The following is a 26,119-nucleotide window of genomic DNA, read 5'->3' on the forward strand; positions in this document are numbered from 1 at the left end:
TGAAAGATAGGTTGGCTAGATTCAGGGTTTGACATGAATATTTCAAAGTCTCTCTTACTCTCTATTATCTCCAATATACCTTCTCTTTGCTTTAGTTCATTAGGCTCTGATACCACGGGGTGCATCCAGACGTACTTCTGAAAGAACATACCAAGGGACCAATACATCCTGTCATCTCTATCCCGATTTCCCACTAAACTCATCTCAATTGGGGATTCAAGGGACCTTATGACAAGATCGTCATGGATGCCGATATGTTCTTTCTTTCCAATACTGGAACTTCTCATGGATCGGATCAGTTTCATTTCTGATAGGCAGGATCCTCAAGACTGAGGCAAGCCTAGAGCATACGTGAAACTAATAAGCAAAGATAAGCATATTGGAAACTCAAGATTTCAGAGAGAGAGAGATTTAGAGAGTATTCATGGTGAATATCTTACAATGGTTTTATTGAAAGATTAAGTTCTGAATTTTACAATGGCAGAGCCCTCTATATATAGAGGCTCTTGGGTAGCAGAGGATAAGAAAGAATCTTATCCATCATTACAACAAGACAAACAACTTTAAGCAAGCTACTAGACTACAGGCACGTGGACCGCACTACTAGGAGATAAGAAGGAATCTTATCTCTGATTACATTATGACAACTTTATCTCACATCACTCTTTTTGATGATTATAAAAGGACAAACTTACTTTATGTCACACCATATTTTACATGATTATAAAAGACAAAATATCATAATTACTTCTGGACATTATGATTATTGCTGGGTCCCATTCTTCACGGACTGTATTTCGTAATGGGCTCATGTTCATCAATGTCATCCACAAGGTCATGTGGTCCTTCTGTGTATTGATCCTCAGTATCATCGTCTTCAATTCCAGCATCCACATGTGTTGGGCTTGGCAGTAATGGATAGACTCTTGATCCTGGTTCTTCATCTTCAATGTTTCCGTAGCCATAGGTGGCTTGATCTGCAAGAGGAGAATTCCATGGGTGTTCATCCTGGTAGAGTGGCGGTGTAGGATAAATCACAGATGAAGCAAGAAAATTAGCTTGGAATTCTTGTAATTCTTCCTGTACAGTTCTAGAGGAGGAAGCTTCCTCTTCTGAGGAAAGTGAGAGTCCTTCAATGGCTCCTGTGAGTACATCGACGTTAGGATTGTTGTGGAAGGTGAGATGTTTGGCCAGATTGTTGAGACAGTGTTTCTCATCTGTTGGTCCCTTGGTATGTTCTTTCAGAAGTACGTCTGGATGCATCCCGTGGTATCAGAAATAATATTAAAGAAATAATTTTTTTATTAAATATATTATTCTTTTAATTATTAAATATTCATCCAATATTTGTACTTATATTCAATTGTTTTATTAAAATTAATTTGACAATACTCATAATGGCCATACGAATATAATAATAATACAAGTATATTTATTTTTAAAATTATTTGAATAAAGTTGGATAAAATAAAAAAATAAAAAAAACCAGTTTAATACTATTTAAAATATTATATTGACATATAAAGAAGTTTTGTACATATCTTAAATAATTTTAAAATTTTAAATTGTTAATTTTTAAATTTAAAAATTTAAATCATTAAATTTTTTTAAATTTGTCCCAAATTTATTGATGAACATATCTCGGATATACAATACTCGATTTACCAATTTTTAATTTTATATATCATATTTTAAATATAATGTATCCGTGATGTATCTTTAACTAATTTTTAAACACTATATTTAGATTATAAAATAAATTATATATTTTCGTAAATATTACATTCAAATAATTTAAATAAAAAAACCAAACAACCACCAAAAAGTTCGAAATGATAAAAAACTAGGAGCATAAATAGACATTCATAGTAAAAAATCTCTCGCTATCTCTCTCTCTGTTTTTTACTTTTTTTTTAATGATCTATTCTATTTAATATTTATAGCATTGTAGTTTAGTTTAATTACCTCGTCTTTTCCTGCAACCAAGCAGATATTGCAAGTTTGCAACCATAGTACAATTTTTTTTCATAATAATTGTTTTTTTTTTTTATCGATTTTGACAGTATTCTTTTATTAAAACAAAATAAAATATGAACATTAATCTTAAAGCTTTTTATACTACAATATTTATAATAATTATATATTCTTGATTATCACAACAAGCTAATTGTTTGATTTGCGCAAAATACTATTAACAATTTGTGATCACTTTCTTATCACTGAAAATAGTCTTTTGAAATTTCAAATTTGAACAGCCGAATTACAATGGAATATACAGAGTCTAGTCTCATTGCGAAAGCTTTTTACTTTATTACTCAATTTGATTTATGTATTTATGTATGATTAGAATAATGATGTATAGTATTTTCTCAAACCAACATCGATCCTAAACATCATTCTAATTTTCAAACAAGACCTTTTTTTTAATAATATTTGACATTTAAAAATAAAGAGAATAATTAGGATGATGATTAAGAGAAAATATTACACATATGCTCATGTAAATAAACGTAAAAATCGACTTTAACCTATATGATGAAATATTTTAATTATATATTAAGGTAATAGAATATCATACCAACAATGGAGTAAGGTTTAATTTCATACCTTAAATTTTACACGTGATGAGTTAAGTTGGTCCTACAAATTTGAATCTAATAATCGAATTGTTATCTCAAGTTAACTAACATGCATAATGGTAGTTTGTAATTCAATGAAAAAAACTGGTATATTTGACCAATATTGAAGCATATTAATTCAATATAAACTCATTTGATTCAATTAACTAAAATTTAGAAAATCAATTTAAATACTTATTCCAAAAAAAAAAAAAAACAAAAACTTGAATTCTTAACAAACTTTTTGAAATAGAGTGAAATTGAATTATTTAGTAAGATTATAACTTTTTGCAACAAAGGAAAAAATTTTTAATTAATGAAGTATTCTTTTTTTATTAACAATTAAAAAAAGAAATTAATATTTTTTATTAATATTAATCAACATTCAATTAATATTTTATTTTTATACTATTAAAATTTAAAATTTAATACTTAAATGCGCGGAATTAAAGAAACTTGATATTATTATTTTGCACTATTATTTAAATGGGTGCAATTAATTTAGCTTCTATATATAGTTGGTAGTAGTATCTTTTTAATTTTTGTTACTTTTTTTAATACCACAAGAGATGTGATCTTGATACACTCAATTGAAAGATGAAATCCTCGAAGCATCTTAGTACCTTTCAAAATTGACCACAAAGAAAACTCAGCAAATGACATGATCATCCTACGTGGCAAATCAGAGTCCACGTGGCAAGGGAATAGGCGTATAAATAACAAACGTCATCATGTCCCTCACTCTCGAACAAGTCACAACACAACACCTCGCACCTTGTCTTATCGAACTAACCAAACAACCCTTTGCAAATTCTCTTAATCTCTTCTCTTCTTCAACCCAAAAAAAAAAAAAAAAAAAAAAAAAAAAATAAAAAACGTTATTACAATATATAATTATATCTGCACACAGAAAAGAAAAAAAAAAGAAAGAAACGTTTCATGTCCCTCACTCTCGAACAAGTCACAACACAACACCTCGCACCTTGTCTTATCGAACTAACCAAACAACCCTTTGCAAATTCTCTTAATCTCTTCTCTTCTTCAACCCCAAAAAAAAAAAAAAAAAAAAAAAAAATAAAATAAAAAACGTTTATTACAATATATAATTATATATCTGCACACAGAAAAAAAAAAAAAAGAAAGAAACGTTTCTCCCTTTCTCACCCATTTACAAAGATTTAATTGTTGAGAAACGATAAAAAATAACTAAAAAAAAAAAAAAACAAAGGAAATGAAACGCGAGATAGAAAAATAGAGATTTTCCGGGAAAATTCGAGCTTCCGAGAAAGTGCGAGAAAATTGGATAGAGAGAAGGAAGGGAAAGAGCGATGGCGACGCCGTTAACGGGGGTGCAGCACCTGGAGGGAGTGGCGGTGCTGCCGAATCGCGTGAGCAAGGTGGAATCTTCCAATGGCGGCGCATTCAACGGTTCTTCGCAATTGGAGTCGCCAATTTTGATATTCTCGTTCTTCCACAAGGCGATTAGGAACGAGCTCGATGCTTTGCACCGATCGGCCATGGCGTTCGCCACCGGTGATGGTGACCGCTCCGAGCTCCGGCCGCTCTCTGAACGGTACCATTTCATCAGATCGATGTATAGGCACCACTCCAATGCTGAAGATGAGGTTCGCCACTTTCTGGATTTTTGTTCTTTCGTTTCTGTTTCTTTCTTTGGAACATGTTAAAAGTGTGTCGAAAAATGGTGTAGAAGAAACTTGGAGATTTTGAATAGGGTAAGAAAAATTGAGTTTCAGTGAAAGTATTTATTTACTTTTTTGTCGTGTGCTGAAAAATTGAAGTTTCGTAGTGGGATTTTTCATTAATCAAGATGTTTTGGTGTTTTTTTTTTTTTTAATTTTCGTTCAAAATGGATAGCCTTGTTGTCATTCTCATTATTTTTGGCTTTTGATAAGATGAATTGGATATGCAAGGCCTTAATATGGTGAATCCCTTCCTAGGGTGTCATTCTCAATTAAGATTTTGCTTTTTTTTTTTTTCTCTTTTTATTTGTTTTTTTTTTAACTTTTGCCAACTGAAGAATGTTAGTTACAATCACTTCTAAGTTCTAATGTCTATACCGCTCTTGTTGATCTATATGTTGCGTGAGGAGATTAACTTGCGGTTCCTTAGTTTGTGCCTTTATGGGTTTATAAGAACAGTGAGCTATTGTTTATCACTAAATAGTAGTAAATAGTTGTAATTATATTGGTTGTGTGCTGATCCGTGAGTTGAGACTGAATTTAGATTTTATATCGAAGTAACTTTATCTAGTTCGTGATACACGATTAGATTTCTGTTTGATTTGAAATGATTGGTCTATCTCTATACACACAAATTTTGGTGGTATTATGGTATGAAAGACAGTTGGGTTGGTCTTGCAATGCATTTTATTTTATTCTTTTTCCAAATAAGTTGGATGGAAATCTGTGAGCATTGTCACCTTTGGATTTAAATCTTCAGGGCATTCTTTTGCATTTGGTTTATCATTTATCTATAGTGGTATATGCTATTGATATCTTCTTCATGGAGTCTAAGGACTGTTTTTCTTATGATTTTGATCCTATATACGTGCTTTGTACTTTTCCAAATTGATGTTTCATGATCCAATATAGTGGTTCCTGCCTTTCTGCTACAATTGAACATTCTGAGGGAAATCTATTCTGGAATGTAGGTGATTTTTCCAGCTTTAGACATACGTGTGAAGAACGTAGCACAGACATATTCTCTTGAACACAAGGGGGAAAGCAATCTTTTTGATCATCTATTTGAGCTTCTAAATTCTTCAACCCATAACGATGAAAGTTTCCCAAGGGAGTTAGCATCGTGCACAGGAGCTTTACACACATCAGTTAGTCAACACTTAGCTAAGGAAGAGGAGCAGGTAGATGTCCACTTTGACTCTTCTATTGAGATAAATGCATAGTTGATAGTTCACATAGCTTTGTTTTTTTTTTTCTTTTTTCACTCCCAACAACTATAAGCTAAAGGTACTATTATTTACTGACAGGTTATTGCAGGCTAGATGCTACATACCATGTGGTATAACTGTAAAGATTATATTTGTTCGATGTCTGTTATCCAATTTGTGCTTTGCTTATTTGATGAGTTTAATATTCTTTAGTGACTACTTTCCTTAACCCAACCATGTTGATTTGAAGTTGTGATTCAGCATCAGTAGTGTAACTTTTATTAGCATAAAACTAGTCATGTGTAGTCTTTGATACGAACAATAGCAGGACTATATTGATTTTTCTTCTATAATGCCCATATACTTGTATACAAATACAAAATATGCAAACTATAATAACCTTTAATATCCTTTAAAGTAAAGGAAAGTAGCCCCATATCATAGAAGACTACAGGTTAGACCAGATCTCAATAGTTTGTTTTATTTGCAAACCTGAGAGTACCATTTCGGAGAAAAACCAAACAATGCACATCTGTCCATGTGATTGGGATTGGGTTATAAACCATAAAATTCAAACAATTAACACGTTGGCATGTTTGCTTATGAAGTCTCTCTCTCCCTTAAAAGGGTATGAACAATACAGATATTTATCTTGTGAAATGGATGTGCGAGTTTCATTATGGAAATTATTACCTTATTTTAGAAGGATGAAAATCCCTGTTGATTTTGGTGTGTCTTACTTTTGTTTTGTTGGATGATACTAGGTTTTTCCACTGCTCATTGAGAAGTTCTCTCTGGAGGAACAAGCATCTTTAGTTTGGCAATTCCTTTGCAGTATTCCTGTGAATATGATGGCTGAATTTCTTCCATGGCTTTCAACATCTATATCACCTGAAGAATCTCAGGATTTGCGGAAGTACTTAAGCAAAATAGTTCCAGAGGAGACACTTCTTCAAAAGGTGTGATGTTAATGATGTTTTAGAGTGTTATTCTTTTGTTCCTTTCTCGTTTTATATGCCTTTGAACATGTCATGATAATGTAACTGATCATATTCTTGCTTATTGAAGGTTATTTACACATGGATGGAAGGTAGAAGTAGTGCTAACACAGTTGAAAATGGTGTAGATCATTCTCAAGTTCGATGTAGTCCTAGTCCATTAACCCATCAGATTGGGAAAGTAAAATGTGCATGTGAGTCCACAGGAACGGGGAAAAGGAAATATTCTGAATGTATCATAGATGTTTCTGACACTACCGGAACACATCCGATAGATGAAATATTGCTCTGGCATAATGCAATTAAAAAAGAATTAAATGAGATAGCAGTGGAGACCAGAAAGATACAATTGTCTGGAGATTTTACCAATCTGTCAGCTTTTAATGAAAGGTTGCAATTCATTGCAGAAGTTTGCATATTTCACAGGTATTGCTTTAACTTTGTTCTATACCATGTAGAAGTATCACGTGTTTTTTCAGTTAAAAAAGTCATTATTTTGATTTCCTGTTGGATGTTTCTTTTTTAACTCATTTTGCAACATAAAAGAGTGCTGTATTTTAATTCCTTTTATACATAAAAGAGTGTGTATTTTAATTCCCTTTTATATATTGATTTACAAATTGAAATTTACAAAAGATTGAAGTGTGCTACTTTCTTAAATGCTATCCTCTTGGGGAGAATCTGTTGTTTTGATCTCCTGTAGTATATTGAGTGGCAAAATGATTTTGAAAGAAAGTCCGTTAAGTTATCTACTTTCTAAAAGCTTCCCTCTTTAGTCAATTCTTTCTCTCAATTCTCAAGGACTGACTAATTGACTTTTCTATAAAATGCAGTATTGCTGAGGACAGGGTTATTTTTCCAGCAGTAGACGCAGAGCTATCTTTCTTTCAGGAGCATGCTGAAGAAGAAAGCCAATTTAATGACTTCCGGTGTTTGATTGAAAGAATTCAAGGTGAAGGAGCAACATCTAACTCCGAAGTTGAATTTTATTCCAAGTTGTGCTCACATGCTGATCATATAATGGAAACCATCCAGAGGCATTTCAAGAATGAAGAAGTTCAGGTGAGTCTTCATTGCTTGAGTGAGATGTGGACTGTACGTAGTGTTAATCTTCAAAAGCATGTCATAGCTTGGCAAACGCCTGATAAGTATAAGCAATGCTTTTATTAAGTGAATTAATTATTTGTTTTTCCGGTAGATAAATATGATGTAGGAGAGGTTCTGTACTTCTTAATCCCTAGTTGAATTATGGAAAAAAGTTGGTCAAAATAGTTGCAACAGTAAGCTATCTTTTTTATTTAATTTTTTTTAATACATGATAGATTCTGTCTCATCTGTAGGTTCTTCCACTTGCTCGGAAGCACTTTAGTATCAAAAGGCAACGTGAACTTCTGTATCAAAGCTTGTGCATGATGCCTCTGAAATTGATTGAACGTGTGCTGCCATGGTTGGTTGGATCATTGACTGAAGATGAAGCAAAGATGTTTCTGAAAAATATGCAATTAGCAGGTTTTCTGTCTATTTTAAAATTTTCTTCTTGTGGAAAGAAAATACATATATGATGAGTACTTTAGCATGAGACTTCCAATCTAACAATTTTGCAATTCATTCCAGCTCCAGCGACAGACTCTGCTTTAGTCACACTCTTTTGTGGTTGGGCTTGCAAGGCTCGTAACTATGGTCTGTGTTTGTCTTCAAGTGCATTAGGTTGCTGTCGTGCTCAAACATTTGCTGACATTGAAGAGAATATTGTTCAGCCCTCCTGTGGTTGTGCTTCTACATCATCTGCTAGAGATTGTTTTCTGTTAACTGGATCAGATTCCCAAAGATCAGTGAAGCGCAACACGACGGAGTTGCACAAGAATGGAGACGTCCCAGAAACTTTAGAAAATGAAAGTATCCAGAAACAATGTTGCAGTCCCCGATCTTGTTGTGTGCCAGCTTTAGGAGTTAACACTAACAATTTGGGGCTCAGTTCACTTTCTACAGCCAAGTCTTTACGCTCCTTGTCTATCGCCTCTTCTGCCCCATCCCTGAATTCTAGTCTTTTCATATGGGAAACAGACAGCAGCCCATGTGATGTAGGATCGACAGAAAGACCAATTGATACCATATTTAAATTCCATAAAGCTATACGCAAAGACTTGGAGTATTTAGATGTTGAGTCTGGGAAGCTTAATGAAGGTGATGAAACTACCATTCACCAATTTAGTGGAAGGTTTCGTCTTCTATGGGGTTTATATAGAGCTCATAGTAATGCTGAAGATGATATAGTATTCCCTGCATTGGAATCCAAAGAGACACTTCATAATGTGAGCCATTCATACATGCTAGACCATAAGCAGGAAGAAAAATTATTTGAAGATATTTCTTGTGTTCTTTCTGAGCTTTCATCGCTTCATGAAGCCATGCAGAAGTCCCACATGTCGGAGAATTTAGATGAAATTAATATGGGATCTTCTGATGCTAAAGATAGTGATAATATCAGAAAGTACAATGAGCTTGCAACTAAGCTTCAAGGGATGTGCAAATCAATAAGAGTGACCCTGGATCAGCATATTTTTCGGGAAGAACTTGAGCTCTGGCCATTGTTTGGGAAATATTTTACTGTGGAAGAGCAAGACAAGATAGTGGGCCGAATAATTGGAACTACAGGTGCTGAAGTTCTCCAATCTATGTTACCATGGGTAACTTCTGCACTTACTGAAGACGAACAGAACAAAATGATGGACACCTGGAAACAGGCAACTAAGAACACTATGTTCAATGAATGGCTAAATGAATGCTTAAAAGAGAGTCCAGTACCTGTTTCACCAACAGAAACATCAGAGTGTAGCACTTCTCAAAGAGGTTTGTAATATGCTTTGAGTTATTTTCATTCTATGGCAATTGCTGGATGAATAATTGAAAGTATCATGTGTTATGGTATTGTCTCAGGTGCTGACTATCAAGAAAGCTTGGACCTCAATGATCAGATGTTCAAGCCAGGTTGGAAAGACATATTCCGGATGAATCAGAATGAACTTGAATCAGAGATCCGGAAGGTCTATCGTGACTCGACTCTTGATCCAAGGAGAAAGGCATATCTTGTCCAGAATCTAATGACAAGGTTGCTTCTGGTGACCATTATCTCTTGTTTACATAAATCTGACATTCTGACAATAAACTGCATCTTCATTTTTTATAGAATTTTAGTCTATCTCATCAAGCTGTAGTTGATTAGTTAATGTTATGTTGTAGTCGTTGGATTGCTGCCCAGCAGAAGTTACCAAAAGCTTTATCTGGGGACTCCTCTAATAAAGAAATAGAAGGACGCTCACCATCATTTCGGGACCCAGAGAAGCAAGTTTTGGGTTGTGAGCATTATAAGAGAAATTGTAAGGTTCGTGCAGCTTGTTGTGGCAAGTTATTTACATGCAGATTTTGCCATGACAATGTGAGCGACCACTCAATGGATAGGTAAATATTTTTTTAATCATATTTCATAATATTTTATGTGGATTATATTTCTAATTACCCATTGATGATTGCAGAAAAGCAACATTGGAAATGATGTGTATGGTGTGTCTGACTATACAGCCAGTTGGGCCTGTATGCATGTCTCCTTCATGTAATGGACTTTCAATGGCCAAGTACTATTGCAATATTTGCAAGTTTTTTGATGATGAAAGGTATTTTTGCATTTGATTCTTGCTTTAGAAGTAAATCTTCAACAAATGCCTTTGACCTAGTACCTTGGTTATTGTAGTGAATTACATTAGGACTGAGATTAACTTATCACCTATGGTTATGGATAATCTGTATCCACCATTTAACGTATAAAGTCAATTAGTAAACAAAATAAACTTGTGGAGGTTTCATAGGAATGATACAGGACATTCAGTAAATATTAATGATTGAAGTAAATGAGTGCAATGCTGAATCCATACCCTGTAATACAAATTCATATATTTTCAAAATGACAGAGGATATACAAATATGTTTGAACATGGAATTGTGATTCCAATATTCACAAATTTTTTATTCTTGTATATACAGATGTATGTTTTATTTATACTTGTGATTCTGTGAAATAATATGGAAAATGTTTCCTATGGTCACTGCTACGTGATTGCCTTAGAGGGAACTGCTTGGAAACTTGTGCCCTATTTGATTCAGTTTATTTATCTTTTCCTTGTAGATTTTCGGATGCTAATTTGAGAATCTTTTTTTTTCAGGAATGTGTATCATTGCCCATATTGCAATATTTGCCGTGTTGGCCAAGGGCTTGGGATTGACTATTTTCATTGCATGAAATGCAATTGTTGCTTGGGAATAAAATCAACATCTCACAAGTGCCTGGAGAAAGGTTTAGAAATGAACTGCCCAATATGCTGTGATGACTTGTTCACATCAAGTGCAACAGTCAGGGCTCTACCATGTGGACATTACATGCATTCAGCTTGCTTTCAGGTATGTCATGCTCATTTTAGGATTTTTCCCTATAGAACAAGGGGTAAAGAGTATTTGAAACATTTATCTCTTATCTTCTTTCTGATTCTTCAAATGAAGTAATTTCAAGGAAGGTTTCTCATTCAATTTTACACTTTGTTGTGAAATGTTAGGCATACACATGTAGTCACTACACATGCCCAATCTGCAGCAAGTCATTGGGAGATATGGCGGTAAGAATATTCTCTTCGTAAATATCTACGAGCAGGTCTGGTATTGTATAGCTGTTTTTTTATTGTGCATACAATTATGTGCTATGATTGATCTTTACAAACTTCTGCATGTGATGGCACTATATTAGGTGTTTGATAAAACTAAATAGTGTAAGGATACATGTGCTTTTGTTGACATTTCATTAGAAGATTTAGAAAAGATTAGTGATATCAAAGAATGCTCATGTTAAATCTTGGTACCATAAACTATTTGGGTATGAAATGATTAACTAAGGGATATCTAAGGTGAGAGGGTTGGAGGTACAGTTGTACTCTTGGTAGACTACTATTAGGATATAAATATTTGGTCGAAAAGCACTGGTTATCGAACTCTTCTGAGTTCTGATCCTGCTTTCATGTGGAAAGTGAAATGCATAATATTACATGGCATGCAATACTTAATTGTTCTTTACCATCCCAGGTTTACTTTGGTATGCTTGATGCTCTATTGGCTACTGAGGAGCTTCCTGAAGAGTACAGGACCCGCTATCAGGTAATACTTCTGTTGCATGAATATTATTTGGTCTGATTACTCGTCTGTATTCTTTGTGGCTTCTTTGCAATGATGCATTTTGGCTTTTTAATTTACTCGAAAAAAGCAAGTCAGTTAATCTCAAATGAAAATTTAAAATTTGTTTCGTATCGTTTGCTTTATGCACTCAATTATACAGTTTCCCCATCTGTTTCTATGTTTTATGAAATTTCTTTCATGTCTAAATTTATGACTTACATGTCTCATTTTGTATACACAGTGAGAAACATTATTTTGTTGGATACTATTTTTCATTCAGCCACCACCCAGATTTTTCATCACAATCTACAATACTTTTGTGCCAGCTCCACATGCAAATTTTTAATAGACATTAAATAATATTACAATGTTTAACTCAAGGTAGTCAAAGGCGAAGGTGCCATGAATGCTGAGCCTCAACTTTGAAAGGCGCAGAAGCTTTTCTTGCCTTGCCTTTTGCATTTTACGCACCTTTGACTATTCTGTTTTAAGTATTATGTTTAATTACTTAGCAGTTAAAATACCCTTGTGGCTTTGTGATTGGGAGGAAACAGGATCTGCAAAAGCCGCCAGATACTAGGGATGAGATTTCATATTCTTACATAGCTCATGTTTTCTTCCTCCAGTAACTCATATAGCATAGAAATTTTGTTTTTTTCTCCCTCCTGTTCATGATCAGTGCCAATGGAATGAATATGCTGAAATTTGTTAGGCAAATAATGAACCTAGAAGTGGTATTTTGTAATGGCAATGCAGGACGTACTCTGCAATGACTGTGATAGAAAGGGCACTTCACGTTTTCACTGGTTATATCACAAATGTGGATTCTGTGGCTCCTACAATACTAGGGTGATCAAGACTGAGGCTACCAATTCTAGCTGCTCCTAGTCCTAGTTAGTGGTGCTCCTATTTGACGAAAGAGCTAAAGAGGTACAGGAGTTTGTAAATAACATGTATAGCCAATCCAAAATTTTCCACTACAAGGATCTTTGGTTATGGATTCCTCTTTTTCATGATTTAAGTTACAAAGTTCTCTTTCTCTTCCCAGATGCCTTCTCATGAGTTTGAAGCACCAAATCAGTTCCTTAGTTATGTATAGATGAACACTTTCAAACTTATATTTTTGCAATTGATAACTTAGTATATCCTCTTGTACTTTTCCCTCTCTATTTCGCTGTTTTAAGTTCATTGACTGTTTATAAGAGACTAGCTACCCTAGGTCAGCTTCTGCATGAGCTTAGTTTTGTTTCTATTTTTAAATGATAGTAAATAATCATAATGTATGCCAGTTTCTCTAATATTTTAACCTGAAAAGATTTTAATTAAGTAGCTTAGGTTCCGTTCATGTATAATAGATAATTTTGAGCATGATTGTATAGTAATATTACACACAATTGAATGATCATGCAAATTACGTGATTAATTGCTACTTTGGTAGTTTATAGTTAGTTAAGGGTGTAAACAATGTTTTACTTTCTTTTTTTTTTTTTTGATTTTTCCCTAATACGTTTAAATTTGCGCAAAGAAATTTTTTTAATTGAACAGTTATTCCCCATATGGCAGTTAGAATTAGGCACAGAATAAGAGTTGAAATTGAAATTGGACATCCGATTTCAAAGTAGGACTGGCAATAGGTAATCTTACCCGCGGGTTAATAAATTTTTAAAAATTTTACTATATCTTATCCGTAGGTTGAGAATTTCTTAATTTTAATTTTACTCGCACTCTAATATTTTAAACCTGATTCAACCCGCAAAAAAATAAAAAAATTTTGAATAAATATAAAATTTAGCCATTCTAAATTTTATACATATTAATAAAATACAAAATAAAAAACTGTTTAAATTAAAATTAAAAACAATAAAATCTTTAAAAAATTTAACATAAAATTATAAATAATATGATCATTAATTAGTTTATTTGTTATTTCAAATTTTTATAAGAAAAGGATTGTGAGTTTAATACTCATTTTCTTTACTATATACATAACTTTTACATATATATTATATAATATATTAAAGGTGTGGGTAGGATAGAGTAGGGTATACCTTGAACCCGTATCTTACCCTACCCGTCGGCAAACTCACACCGCATTCTACCCTATCCTACCCGCAACGAATTGGGTAGACAACCCTACTCTAACGGATTAGTCCGGCCCTAATTACAAGTTTGGGAGTTGGGACAACTTATAAAACTCGGATATCCTCATTACTAATTTCATGGAATTGATAAATAATTGGTAAGTGCTCTTAATCTTGAATCTAATATGAATAATCAATTCATAACGTCTATAAGGTTCTTTTAATTTTTCCCATTTATATATTATCCACCATACTTATTTAAATATAGTATTTTTATCAAAAGATAATATGAAAGCTTTGCGTTATATATATATATATATATATATTGCAATTATGACTAAATTATTCTTTACAATAATAACCTTGATGGCCAAGTGCAACGACCTTCTCAATTACATCAGTCAAGTTAATAAATGAACTCTAATTTAAACTTAACTAGTGATAAATATTAAATAATAAAAATTCCTAAAACTACACAAATAAGCACTTTCTTATGAGACTATATTATAACTTATGACAACTACTTATTTAACTTATTCTATCTTATTTATTCGCATTTATCAATTAGAAATATAACTCAATTCTTAAATTCATGAGAATATTTTAAAAATAAAAAATACTATTTACATGCTAAAATTAATTATCATGTATTTATATATAAATATATGTATAATTTAACTCATTTTTAATGTATATTTTATATTTTAATATATTCGATTTCAATAGTTAATTTTAATAGCTGATTTTTGTATACACCTAGAGATGACAATAAGACAAGTAGAGACAAATTTTTTTTTATCGGACCCGTTCCATTCTACAATAACCTTCATAAAACTTGCTTCACTCTTATTCATGGATAACAAAAAACTGAACTTCTACCTGTTCCAACCCTACTTACTTCTATAATTATTAAAATTTAATAAATAGAACTAAATTTTATAACTATCATCACATATATAATATAAAGTAAAGTGAAAATTTAAAAATAATATAATATTATTAATTATTTTACATATTATATATATAATATTAAAATTATATATATACCGAAATAGATATTACCTAAACCCAAATCTATGTTCAAGACCCTACCTTAAATAGAGTAGGGATGAAGTAGGTACCTATGCAGGGATGGATGTATGTACATGAGTGTGGGGCACTACGATTTGAAAATTTTTTGAGTAGTATATAATAATAATATTTATTTATCCCCACTAAATTATTAAATTTGACCCTATAATAATTTTTTACTCAATTTTTGGTACTTCATAGTCAATTTAAAAATTTTATATTAGATGTCATTAGAATGATCAATTCTCAATTTAAATGAAATTTATGTTTTTTCTTATAAATTAACTCGAAAGAGTGTTATTTATCTTTTTTTTTATATTAGTTTTAATTTTTTCTGTAACAACTATATTAATTGAAAGAATTTTTTTAACTATGAATCTCAATAAGAATTGACTTCTAATTATATAAGAAGTAAATTTTTAAATAAGTATTTACTTATATATATGTAAAAGAAATACTACACATCAAAGTCTTTTTATGAACTAAGTCTAACCAAGTTAAACAATAAAACTTAAAATAATATTAGTCATAACTGATTTTTGTTGTTTTGGACAAATTTGATTGGACTTGGTTAACAAGAAAATATGAATATGTAGCATTATCCTGTATAAAAAGACAGATATTTATAAGAGTAAAGTATATTTTTTGTCCCCGAAATTTGGCAAAAATTTTAAAAATACCTCTAAATTTTATTTTGTTTCAATTTTGTCCCAAAAGTTTTCGATTTGTATCAAATATACCCCTGGAGGCTAAATTTTCAAAAAATTTAAGACCAATATAACAATAATGCATGAAAATTGTGCTTGATTTGCTTGTGTTGAGGGGTTGTTCTTATGAAATTATTGTTGAATCGATCTTAAATTTTTTGAAAAAAATAAAATAAAATTTAGGGATATTTTTGAAACTTTTGTCAAATTTTAAGAACAAAAAATATACTTTACCCTATTTATAAATGATTATTCTAGTATTTTAATTTGTAAAATTAGATATTATAAAAACTAATCATGTTATATTTACATCGAAAATAACTATCTATGTAATACACATTAAAAATAAATTAAACAATACATATATTTATATACAAATACATAATGATTAATAAATAATTTGATAACTAATTTTTATGTACATATAATATTTTTATTATAAAAATTATTTATATATATATATATATTTGCTCCCACTATCAAAATTTTTTGGATTTATCACTGTACCTATAAATTTGAGTAATGTTACTATTCCTATATACATCTTCTATAATGGTTTAAAAATATACATCTATCCTAATAAGTTATTAAACCAATTTAGTTGGACTTATTTACTAAAAAAATTTGGCTATATATGATCATATCAATAAACGAAAATAGTGGACAAAAAAAGGATCAATTTTTAAAATTTAACTTTGAATAATATATTTTTATTATTTTCTGCTAATTGCTTACGCTTTAAAATAAGGGTAAATATATGATGAATTATTATGATTATAATACATGAAAAGTATTATACTTTTAGACGATATTATCTGTTAATCAAAGTAAATTTTATGATGAATTAGACAATTATAATGCATGAAAAGTATTATGATTCTGCATAACAATATATGTGGTACCATTTGGATTGGATTTGAAGAAATAAAAGTATAAAACCAATCAAAATTTAAATATATAAGTCTGCAATTTGGACTGAAATATTTTGACTGTTTTTGAAATTCATTGTAATACGATTTAAAGTCTTGATTTTGATTTGAAGGAGTAGGATGTCAATGGGGCAGGGGCGGAGGATGTCTCTCTACTCCTCATCCCACTCTCAGATTTGTTCTCTATTTCCGTTTCTATTTTCTGTCGTAGGAGAATATTGCTCCCCATCCCCATTTTTCACGGAGTCCCATTCTCTACGAAGACCTCATTTCCCATCTACATAATAGTTTTAACTAATTATTAATTTCCATATGAATAGAGCTGCAAGTATCTATCTTATACAAAAATTGCAAAATTTTATACAAAAAGTCTAAATGACACGATGGTGACTTCTTTTGAAATAATGCAATGGGGGGACGCAACGATGAGCCAAAAGAAAAAGCAGTGGACGAGGTGGGTGACGCAGCAACAGAGATGAGAATGGACACGACGGCAGAGTTACGAAAAGGATCGCCGCAAATAGAAATTACGACGCGGTAAGGGTGATAGCACGGTGAGGTGTGGCGATGCGGTGAGAAGGGTGACGAGGGGGTGGTTGCAGAGAGGTTTGATGGAGTATGGACAGCCTTAGGGATCTTTGAATTGAAGAAGGGTTATGCAAATAAAGATTAGGAGTTTTGAGTTTCTATATATATGTGTGTGTGAGAAAAGACTAAAAAATATATATGAGAAATAAACTATTAAGAATAATTCAAAGAATTCATAAATTTCGGGGAATAGTGGAGATGGGGCAGGGATCCCCACTCGGATCCCCGCGTCTGCTTCGGAAGAATTTTGTCCCCCATCCCTATTTAGGACAGTCCCTGCAGGAATTTCTGCGTCTCGAAAAATTTTGCTATCCCTAAAAAAGATGAGCTTTGAACTCAAATTTTAATATAGTGTTTGAATAATTTGTTTTATATTAAAAATCTTCGGTATTATCTAATTACATAGGTTTAACGTTTAAGTAACTATAATAATATTATTGTATGAGATATGTATTGGGCATAATTACTTTGTAATTTTAATCAACTCTCTGTTATTTTAATTAACATGTAGTTTATTTTAATTAGTTGATTTTTTATCTAATCACTAATTATATTACTAATTTGTGTGGCTTAAATTTAACTAAAATTAATTTATTTTTTCTATAAGTTTTTATATAATTTTTAGAAGTGTTAACAACTTCCTAATCTCTCAAATCTTTTTTTGCCATTTTTAAAAAAATTGAAAAAAAAAAAGACTTCTCTAATAACCGTAGCTCTTCTCTCTTCGTCACGTAGAGCCATTTCACATGCATACTTGCACAAAATAAATAAATAAATAAAGTGTCAATTATAGTTTTACATAAGTCGAAGCTACAATATCTTCATTCAAAACGGGAGAGATGCTTTAGCAACTCATTCAAATTTTTGTCCGACTTTGAGGTTGTAACTTGTAACACATGTTGACATCTATCCTAGGGATGTCAATGAGGCGGGGCGGGGGCGGGGGATGCTTTTCTACTCCCCGTTTCCGCCCCTAGAATTAATCTCCGTTCTCGCCCCATTTTCCGTCATGGGGGGATAATTGTCCCCATCTCCGTTTTTCGCATTCTCCACGTTCCCGCGGGCCCCATTCCCCATCTCCCTATGTTTAACATTCATATGAAAATTATAGTAAAAAATATCAAAAAAAAAAATAACAAACTAAAAAATATTATTACAAACACACAAACGTATCTTATCTAAGATTATAAGTCCAGAAATACAATATAGCAAATCATAATCCATAAAATAAAATCTTAAAATGCAACTTTCATTATAAAGAAAGCAATAAAACAAAGTCTTTAATATCAAATATTCTTTCATTGTCGGCATAAAACTTCCAACAAACATCTCCATGTTCTCTGTTAAAACAATAGAGACAAATATGTTAACATACAGTGACGAGAATGGAAGCAAACACACAAACGCAGAAGTGGAGAGGAAAAGGACGCTGTGCCTGAGGAGAGAGAACGACACGGTGAAGCTGCTAGGGTGACGGCGCAAGAGTGGCCGGTGGCTAGCTGTCAGGGTTTTGAAGTTTGAACAAAGTGGAGAGTGAGTGAGTGACTGGAGTCTGGAGAGTTGGGGTTTGGATGGGAATAGAGAGTTAGAGAGGACGCAGCAACAAAGGTGAGAATGAAATATAGGGTTAAGGTTTTTTAATGGGTGAAATTACTAAAATACCCCTATGTTAGAAATAAAGTAAGAGTATTTAAGTAAGTTTAACAATTCGGGAAATTATCGGGGATGGGGCGGGGATCCCCGTTCGGATCCCCGTGCCTGTCTCGGGAGAATTTTGCCCCCCATCCCCATCCCCACGGAAAAAATTCCTCACCATCGGGGCCCTATTTGGGGCAGTCCCCGCGGGGATCCCGTCTGCTGGGGATTTTTGACACCCCTAATCTATCCAACGATTGTAAACCAAAAAAAAAAAAAAATAGAAGAGAGAAGAGATGATAAAAATTTAGATACACTTATCTTTATATAAAATTATTAATTAAAAATTATTAAATAATAATTTAGTTAAATATATTAAATTATTTATTAATTTTTAATTAAAAACTTTAAATTAAATTAACTGTACCTGAATTTTCACCAAAAATAAAAAATAAGAATTTTATTTTTTTCTTAATTTTTTTAAAAATGCCAAAGAAGATTTGGGAGATTAGGAGTCGTTAATATTTTAAAAAATTACATAAATACCCACATTAAAAAATAAATTAATTACAAAGTGATTTTTATCAATTATTATGGTTAGAATATTAATGTTAGTAAAATTTAAGCGACTCAGGTTAGTAATATAATTAGTGATTAGATAAAAAAAATAACCAATTAAAATTCAACATGTCGTAAAAGATAAATTATATATGAATTATAAGAGGATAAAGGTAGACTAAAATTCATCTAATTATTTAGTCATCAAATCTAAAATTCTAAGCTTGTATTAAATTAAATTAAATTAAATTAAGTGCAGTTTAGTTTTGAACCAAAAAAAAAAAAAAAAAAGAAAGACAAGACAAAATCCAGGATCCACAATAACAAAAACATGGTTTTGGTTTGCTTTTGTAACTACATAAAAAATTTTAGCCGAACGTTAAACGGAACACACATCTCTCTCTCTCTCTCTCTCGCAAAGCCTCTGTTTCTGACTCTGTCCCTTTCTCTCCATTCTGCAAATTCACATCTTCTGCTTCTTCTTCTTCAATTTCCAACCGCTATCAAAATAACCACTCCCCCAACGCACACAATTCCCATACTGAAAACAAATAAAACCGAAGAAAAAGCCATAACTCTATCACACACCAATAAAAAACTCGAAGAGAATTCAGTGAAGAAGCTCAAAATACAATCACACACGCATCAAACCAATCAACACACTGTCAAAACGATTATCAAGAACAAAAGGGGTCATCATCAATATTGTTCTGCCATGGGTATGGTACCTGAGAGATCAAAGCCACTTCACAACTTCTCCTTGCCATGCTTGAAATGGGGTTCTCAAAAGTTCCTAAGATGTGTCAACGCTCCCTCCAACATCACCATCAACAGCGATAACAATAACCCTTCTCAACCTTCTTCTTCTTCTCCTGATCGCAGATCCTCGCGCCTCCAACCCAAACCCCAAATCAACCAAATTGAACCTTCTAGACTCCCCAAGAGAAAATCCAACCAAAACTTTGATGGGGTAGCAGGGAAGAAGCTCAAAGTTTCGAACTTTGAGGATGGAGGGGGAGGAGCAGGAGGAGGAGGAGAAGAAGGTGGTGGTGCAAATGGTGATGGTGGTGGTGTTTCTAATAGGCCTTGGAATTTGAGGACAAGGAGAGCTGCTTGCAAGGCACCACCATCACCATCACCATCACCACAAGCACAAGCACTGATAACACAAACAGCATCAGCACCACATGATGAAGAGCGCAATAAGTTATTTGATGTTGGTGGTTCTTCTTATTTTCAAGTGAAGGATAAGAAAGTGGTGATGACGAATGAGAGAGCCAAGTTCTCAGTTTCTCTCTCCAAGGAAGAGGTTGAACAAGACTTCTGGGGATTGGTTGGGACTAGGCCTCCTAGAAGACCTAAGAAGAGGCCTAGAATTGTTCAGAGGCAATTGGATGTAAGTAGTGAAACACTATCATGTTATGATATGGAAATTGAAATGATTTTCTTTCATTTAAATTTTCACTTTTTCTTTTTGTGCTGTGAGTTATGAGAAAAATTCATGAAAATTCTTGTTGCTGGTGTTTTGCATAAGTTATCGGATGCCTTATGTATACTAATTGCATTGTACTTTTGCTGTTTGAAAAATGCATTGCAGACACTATTTCCGGGGTTGTGGCTGACTGAGGTTAATGCAGATTGCTACAAAGTGGCTGAAGTTCCTGAATGAGGTAAGTTTAGTCATTGCTTTTATGGCAGCTGTGAATTTCAGTTGGATCACTAACTAGATTTTATGGTCAATGGTTATGCAGGGAGGACATGATGGCGAAACGGGACTCCGGATGTCCCAAATGCCATTCTTGCTGACTTCTTACACCTTGTGACATAAATAATGGTAATTGGTAACCTACCAAGTCAAAACCATCTATGTAAAAAGGTTGTTTTCAATAATCCTGTAAGTTTTTAATTTTGCTGTTCTTTATCTGAATGTAGTAACTTGTAGATCTATTGATGAACAATGTTACCTTCTTCTTCAATTTGCCATCAAATTATAGGATCCCACTGTAGTAGTTTTTACCTTTACCATTGCTCTCAGTACATAGTAAGAGTAACTAATAAAGCTTCTGGCTTTCCTCAAAATTTGGAGTCATCGATTCGCTGCTTATCCGTCGCAAACAAATTTGATCTTCTCCATAGCAGAAATGTGAATAAGGTGATAAGCTATACTGAACTATAAATATGCTTCAGGAAGCTAATAACAAGATCAGAATCTGTTTAGTTCAATTTCGATATGGTACTGAGAAGTTATATTTTATACGGCACTAATTTTTACCTGGTTTGAAGATGGAAAAATTGGCATATACGGATAGCTTAACATGTACTAGTGACTTTTGGTTACACACATTAATATGGTTAATGCATTCTTCTTTGTAATAGAAGAAAATAGAAATAGAGAATGCAAGGTTTTGATCAATTGTTAATCAAAACTCATCTACTTCTGTTACTAAGTTTTGCATTCTACACATGGAACCTGGCATAGAAGCTTGCCAAACAAAGGTCTAGAATTATTGAGTTAAAGAAGTGCTGCAACTGCAAGTTCTAATGGTTACATGGTTGACTTTTTTTAACTTAGAAACCAATGGATTTGAGCCATTGTTGAAGTTGGATAAGGAAGCCATTTCTGTGAGAGACAAGATCAGCAGTTGTTCCAAGAAGGAACAGGTAAAAACTCGCAATCTGTTTTCCTCTCAGCTACTGCATTACCATTGAAGATCTTCCTGCTCTGAGCCATTGCCATAAGCCAATATTTCATTTCACCCATTATTGTTTATTGCATCTGATAAACAGGAAAACAAATCTGTTGAGTGCAAGCAATATGATGGATGATTAAGGGTTCTTTTTTTTTTGTGTGTGTATAAAGTGGAAATTATCAATAATTTCCCTTTTAATTTCTCTGAGCTTCAGAAATCCTGCTAGGTGGTGGAGTTTATCTGAACTGTCATTGCAGGTGAAACAGTTTTTCTTTTTTGCTTTGGTCAAAACCACAGGTATCCTATTCCTCCGGCCTGAGGCAATCCTGCTTGACTCAGGTAGGGCCACTCGCCACTCCGATGGAGAATCTCTCCCTTCCAAGTTTTAACTCGGTTGCGTAAGGCATACCCATAGGACTTGAATCCAAGTATCCAAGTCCTTTTGGAAGCAGTTAATGCTTGTTGAAGTGGCACTTCTATCTGTTGCTGTGATCATAATTTGTTGAAACTCTTGTGTCATTTTCATGTTAGCATATGATTACTTAAGGCCTATTTAGCAATTCAAGTACTTTCTAGTGATGAAAGTTCTTGAGTAGCTCTAAAAGATCTCAATTCTCAAGTAATTTCTGAAGGAATTGGACAGTTGAACGTTTTGTATTGGATGGCATGGTTCTTGAACATCATCTGTTTTGTGCTGAGGAATTGAATCAATGGCTATCTAAAATATTGGATCATGTAAAAACTATGAAACATGTTTGTTTATGTACTACGTGTTTTTTTTTTTCTCTCTAACCCAGAGTCCCTTATAGAGTGCGTATACGAAGTAGGGCTGGAGGTGACTCAGGCAAGCTCAATGACCAGCTCAAACTCTACTCATTAATAGCTCGATAAGCTGAACTCGTGAGTTGGTGAGTCAAGCTTGAGTCCGGAATTGAGCTCATAAATTAAATGAGCCGAACTTGAGCAGCTGGTGAGCCAAGCATGAGTTCGGAATTGAACTCATTAGTTCGTGAGCTGGCTCGAATATATATATAGTTAAATTGTTCATAATAGAAGAGAATAAGAGAGACACATTTATATATTAATGTTCTCAATTATTTAAAATTTTATAATTATTTTTTATATATAATTTTGATGTATGACATAAATAAAAATTTATAATTTATAGATAAACAATATATAAAATTAAATTTTTGTAATATTTTTTGATATATATGTTATAATTTATTGATATAGAATTATAGATTATGTTTTTGTTATTTGAGCCGGTTCGTGAGTTCGAACTGGCTTGTGAGCTTGAACTAGTTTGTAAGTTTTTGACGAACCAAGCTTAAACTTAAGAAATAGACTCGATTGTTAATGAGCTAAACTATGAGTAAGCTCAATTTTTCCGAGTCAACTTGAACTTGGTCTAATTTAGCTCATTTATAATCCTAATACTAAGGATATAAACATAGAATGTTTGTTTTGTTGGGAAAAAAAATTATTTAAGCTTTCAAGTTTCAATATATTGAATAAATCTAAAAAAGATTTCCATTAACATTCATTAAGGCACTAGCTGTCAAAAGTCAAAACCGAAATTGTATTATCAAGAAAATGAGTATTATTCCTTTGGTTCTTTATTTTTTATTTCTTATCATAAACATGGGTGAGTTTTAGCTTGCACTGTTGCACATGGCAGGATTCAGTTACGCGTGACAAGTTTTGGTGGTGTGGCAAAAAATTCCTTCCTTAATTCCTTTATTACCGGAGAACTTGTTTATGGGTTTAGGGAGAAATTGTTTGTTCTACCACGAGGTTTATTTCGAAAATAACAAAAATTTGTATTGGGTATTGAGCCAATAAAAAATACAACATAAAATATTTTTAAGTAATTATTTAAATTAGTCTCTAAAAATTTTTAAATAGGATATTTTAGTCCTAAAAAAAATTAATACACAGATTAATTTTTAAGGTTTTACTTCGATAGACAAATCCGTCTCTAGTTTATTTTTCGGCAAAATAATTACCCATATCAGTTCCAAGGATTTTAAAAACCGATATTTTAGTCTCTAGACGTCCTAGGTGTGGTTTTTGTTTTTTTGTTTTATATATAAATAAATAAAATAAAATGATTATTTTTTTAAATACAAAATAGAATTTCACACTATTTCAATCATAGTGCCTGCAAATTGAAAATTAAAATCATTTTTTTATATCTGTCCACTGAGACCTGCAAAATGAGACGCCTACAAAATAGAACAGCAGCCATTTTTTTACTGTCCCAAACAAAATGACTTCCATTAGAACATTAGGATAGATAAGGAATGATTACATTGAATCTTCCTACTTAAATAATAATAAGCTTGGATGTTTCATAAAAAGAGAGAAAGAATTGTTAAAAACAGATTTAGATTTTGTTTTATTTTTAATTTTTTACATTTAATTTTTTTAAAAAATACCTTATTTTTAAATATTGAAAATAATAAAAATATGTTCAGCTGGTCTATTTTTAAAATGTACTTTTTAGTATTTTAAAATATAAAATTATATTTTTATTAAATGTACGTTTTTAGTTATTTAATTTTTTTATTAAGTTAATAATTTATTTTTATATAATATCAAACATGAAATACATTTGTTGAATTTATAGCCAATTTGGTTCCAAAATTTAGGATTAAAAATTATATTTGTTAAATTTTTTATTTAGTACTTAGTACGTACTATCTGAATTTAAATAAAAAAATTTAATAAATATACTTTTTCAAGCCTAAATTTTAGAATTAAATTGACTATAAATTCAACAAATATATTTCATGTTTGATATTATATAAAAATAAATTATTAACTTAATAAAAAAATTAAATAACTAAAAATGTGTATTTAATAAAAATATAATTTTATATTTTAAAATATTAAAAATACATTTTAAAAATAGACTAATTGAATATATTTTTATTATTTTTAATATTTAAAAATAAGGTATCTTTTAAAAAAATTTAAATGTAAAAAATTGAAAATAAAATTTATTTTTAAAAAATAAAAATAAAAAACGAAATCTAAACCTGTTCTTAACAACCCCTCCTCTCTTTTGTGAAACATCCAAGCTTATTATTGTTTAAGTAGGAAGATTCAATATGATCATTCCTTATCTATCCTAATATTTTAATGGATGTCATTTCGCTTGCGACAGCAGAAAAATGACCGCTGCTCTATTTTGTAGGTGTCTCATTTCACAGGTGTCAGTGGCAGATATAAAAAGATTATTTCAATCTTCAATTCGCAGGTACCATGACTGAGATGATGTATAATTCCATTTTGTATTTAAAGAAATAATCATTTTATTTTAGGAGCTTTTCACCGATAGATGTTAGACATGGTGAAGCACTGAAGTTGGTAAAAACTATGCTAAGATCCAAGTTGAAAAAATATTCAACTAGAAACAAAAAACACCTATACATAGAAACTGTGAGACTCTTGCCACAGTTTCTAGCCATTTTACAAAATACACATAAACTGCGATATCCTTACCGCAAATTACATGAAGATTTGCTTTGAACGTAAACCGCGCCTGTAACGAATTACGTAAACTGTGAGACTCCTATCGCAATTTATATAGTTTATAGAAGAAATATATTTTAATATCTATTTTATAAATAAATTTAGAGGGCATAATATTTATTTCAGTAAATTATCCTAATAATAATAATAATAATAATTGTTCCCACTACTTCTATCTATAATAAATATGGTGTTAAATAATTTTACTTTATAGCTAAAAAATAATGTTAGATATATAAAAAAAGGTACTACCAATTAGTCACTATATATAAAGATATATGTAATATTTTATAAAAAAATTATATTACTATAAATCATTTTAATTATTTATTCAGATTTAGATCAGGGTCTATTCCAATAGACTAGTTCAAACTGCGGATAATTGAATCCCAACCGAATGAATGAACTCTTTTATAGATTTATTTGTCTAAAATAGGACAAAATTGTAATTAATATTTTTATTCTCTACCGTTAAATAATATACCAATAGTTTAATGATTGGAAAAAATTTTAAGTGTATTAAGTACATGTGTGTTTTAATAATTGTAATCATTAATTTTAATTATAAAAAATATTTATAAT

The 26,119-nt window shown here is 31.8% G+C and overlaps 2 protein-coding genes across 7 annotated transcripts; both read left to right on the forward strand.

The window, feature by feature from the left end:
- Positions 1 to 3,732: 3,732 nt before the first annotated feature.
- Positions 3,733 to 12,990, forward strand: LOC130950857 (zinc finger protein BRUTUS-like). Its single transcript, XM_057879456.1, has 14 exons — positions 3,733 to 4,243; positions 5,290 to 5,499; positions 6,291 to 6,485; positions 6,595 to 6,950; positions 7,358 to 7,586; positions 7,865 to 8,033; positions 8,139 to 9,374; positions 9,462 to 9,633; positions 9,765 to 9,983; positions 10,058 to 10,195; positions 10,742 to 10,976; positions 11,129 to 11,188; positions 11,649 to 11,720; positions 12,495 to 12,990. Exons 1-14 carry the CDS (start codon positions 3,947 to 3,949, stop codon positions 12,624 to 12,626), a joined length of 3,720 nt encoding a protein of 1,239 aa, XP_057735439.1. The 5' UTR covers positions 3,733 to 3,946; the 3' UTR covers positions 12,627 to 12,990.
- Positions 12,991 to 19,678: 6,688 nt separating this feature from the next.
- On the forward strand, positions 19,679 to 22,760 carry LOC130951923 (uncharacterized). 6 transcript variants are annotated; one of them, XR_009074150.1, is made up of 5 exons: positions 19,679 to 20,703; positions 20,905 to 20,977; positions 21,059 to 21,459; positions 21,880 to 21,968; positions 22,095 to 22,758. XR_009074150.1 is itself a non-coding variant. In XM_057880673.1 (3 exons), the coding sequence occupies exons 1-2, from the start codon at positions 20,023 to 20,025 to the stop codon at positions 20,974 to 20,976; spliced, it is 753 nt and encodes a 250-aa protein (XP_057736656.1). In that variant the 5' UTR covers positions 19,679 to 20,022; the 3' UTR covers position 20,977; positions 21,059 to 22,760. The 6 variants fall into 6 exon arrangements, 1 of the variants encoding a protein (XP_057736656.1); XR_009074152.1 differs by having other exon boundaries at positions 22,295 to 22,757; XR_009074149.1 differs by having other exon boundaries at positions 21,059 to 21,968; positions 22,095 to 22,760.
- Positions 22,761 to 26,119: the final 3,359 nt, after the last annotated feature.

This window comes from Arachis stenosperma, chromosome 9, assembly GCF_014773155.1.
Source record: "Arachis stenosperma cultivar V10309 chromosome 9, arast.V10309.gnm1.PFL2, whole genome shotgun sequence".
Classification (NCBI taxonomy): Eukaryota; Viridiplantae; Streptophyta; class Magnoliopsida; order Fabales; family Fabaceae; genus Arachis; species Arachis stenosperma.

Coding starts and splice junctions, on each gene's coding strand:
- LOC130950857 (XM_057879456.1), top strand. CDS start 3,947: ATGGCGACGCCGTTAACGGGGGTGCAGCACCTGGAGGGAGTGGCGGTG. Junction 7,587..7,864: donor TCAAGAATGAAGAAGTTCAG/GTGAGTCTTCAT, acceptor TCTCATCTGTAG/GTTCTTCCACTTGCTCGGAA. Junction 9,634..9,764: donor GTCCAGAATCTAATGACAAG/GTTGCTTCTGGT, acceptor GTTATGTTGTAG/TCGTTGGATTGCTGCCCAGC.
- LOC130951923 (XM_057880673.1), top strand. CDS start 20,023: ATGGGTATGGTACCTGAGAGATCAAAGCCACTTCACAACTTCTCCTTG. Junction 20,704..20,904: donor TTGTTCAGAGGCAATTGGAT/GTAAGTAGTGAA, acceptor AATGCATTGCAG/ACACTATTTCCGGGGTTGTG.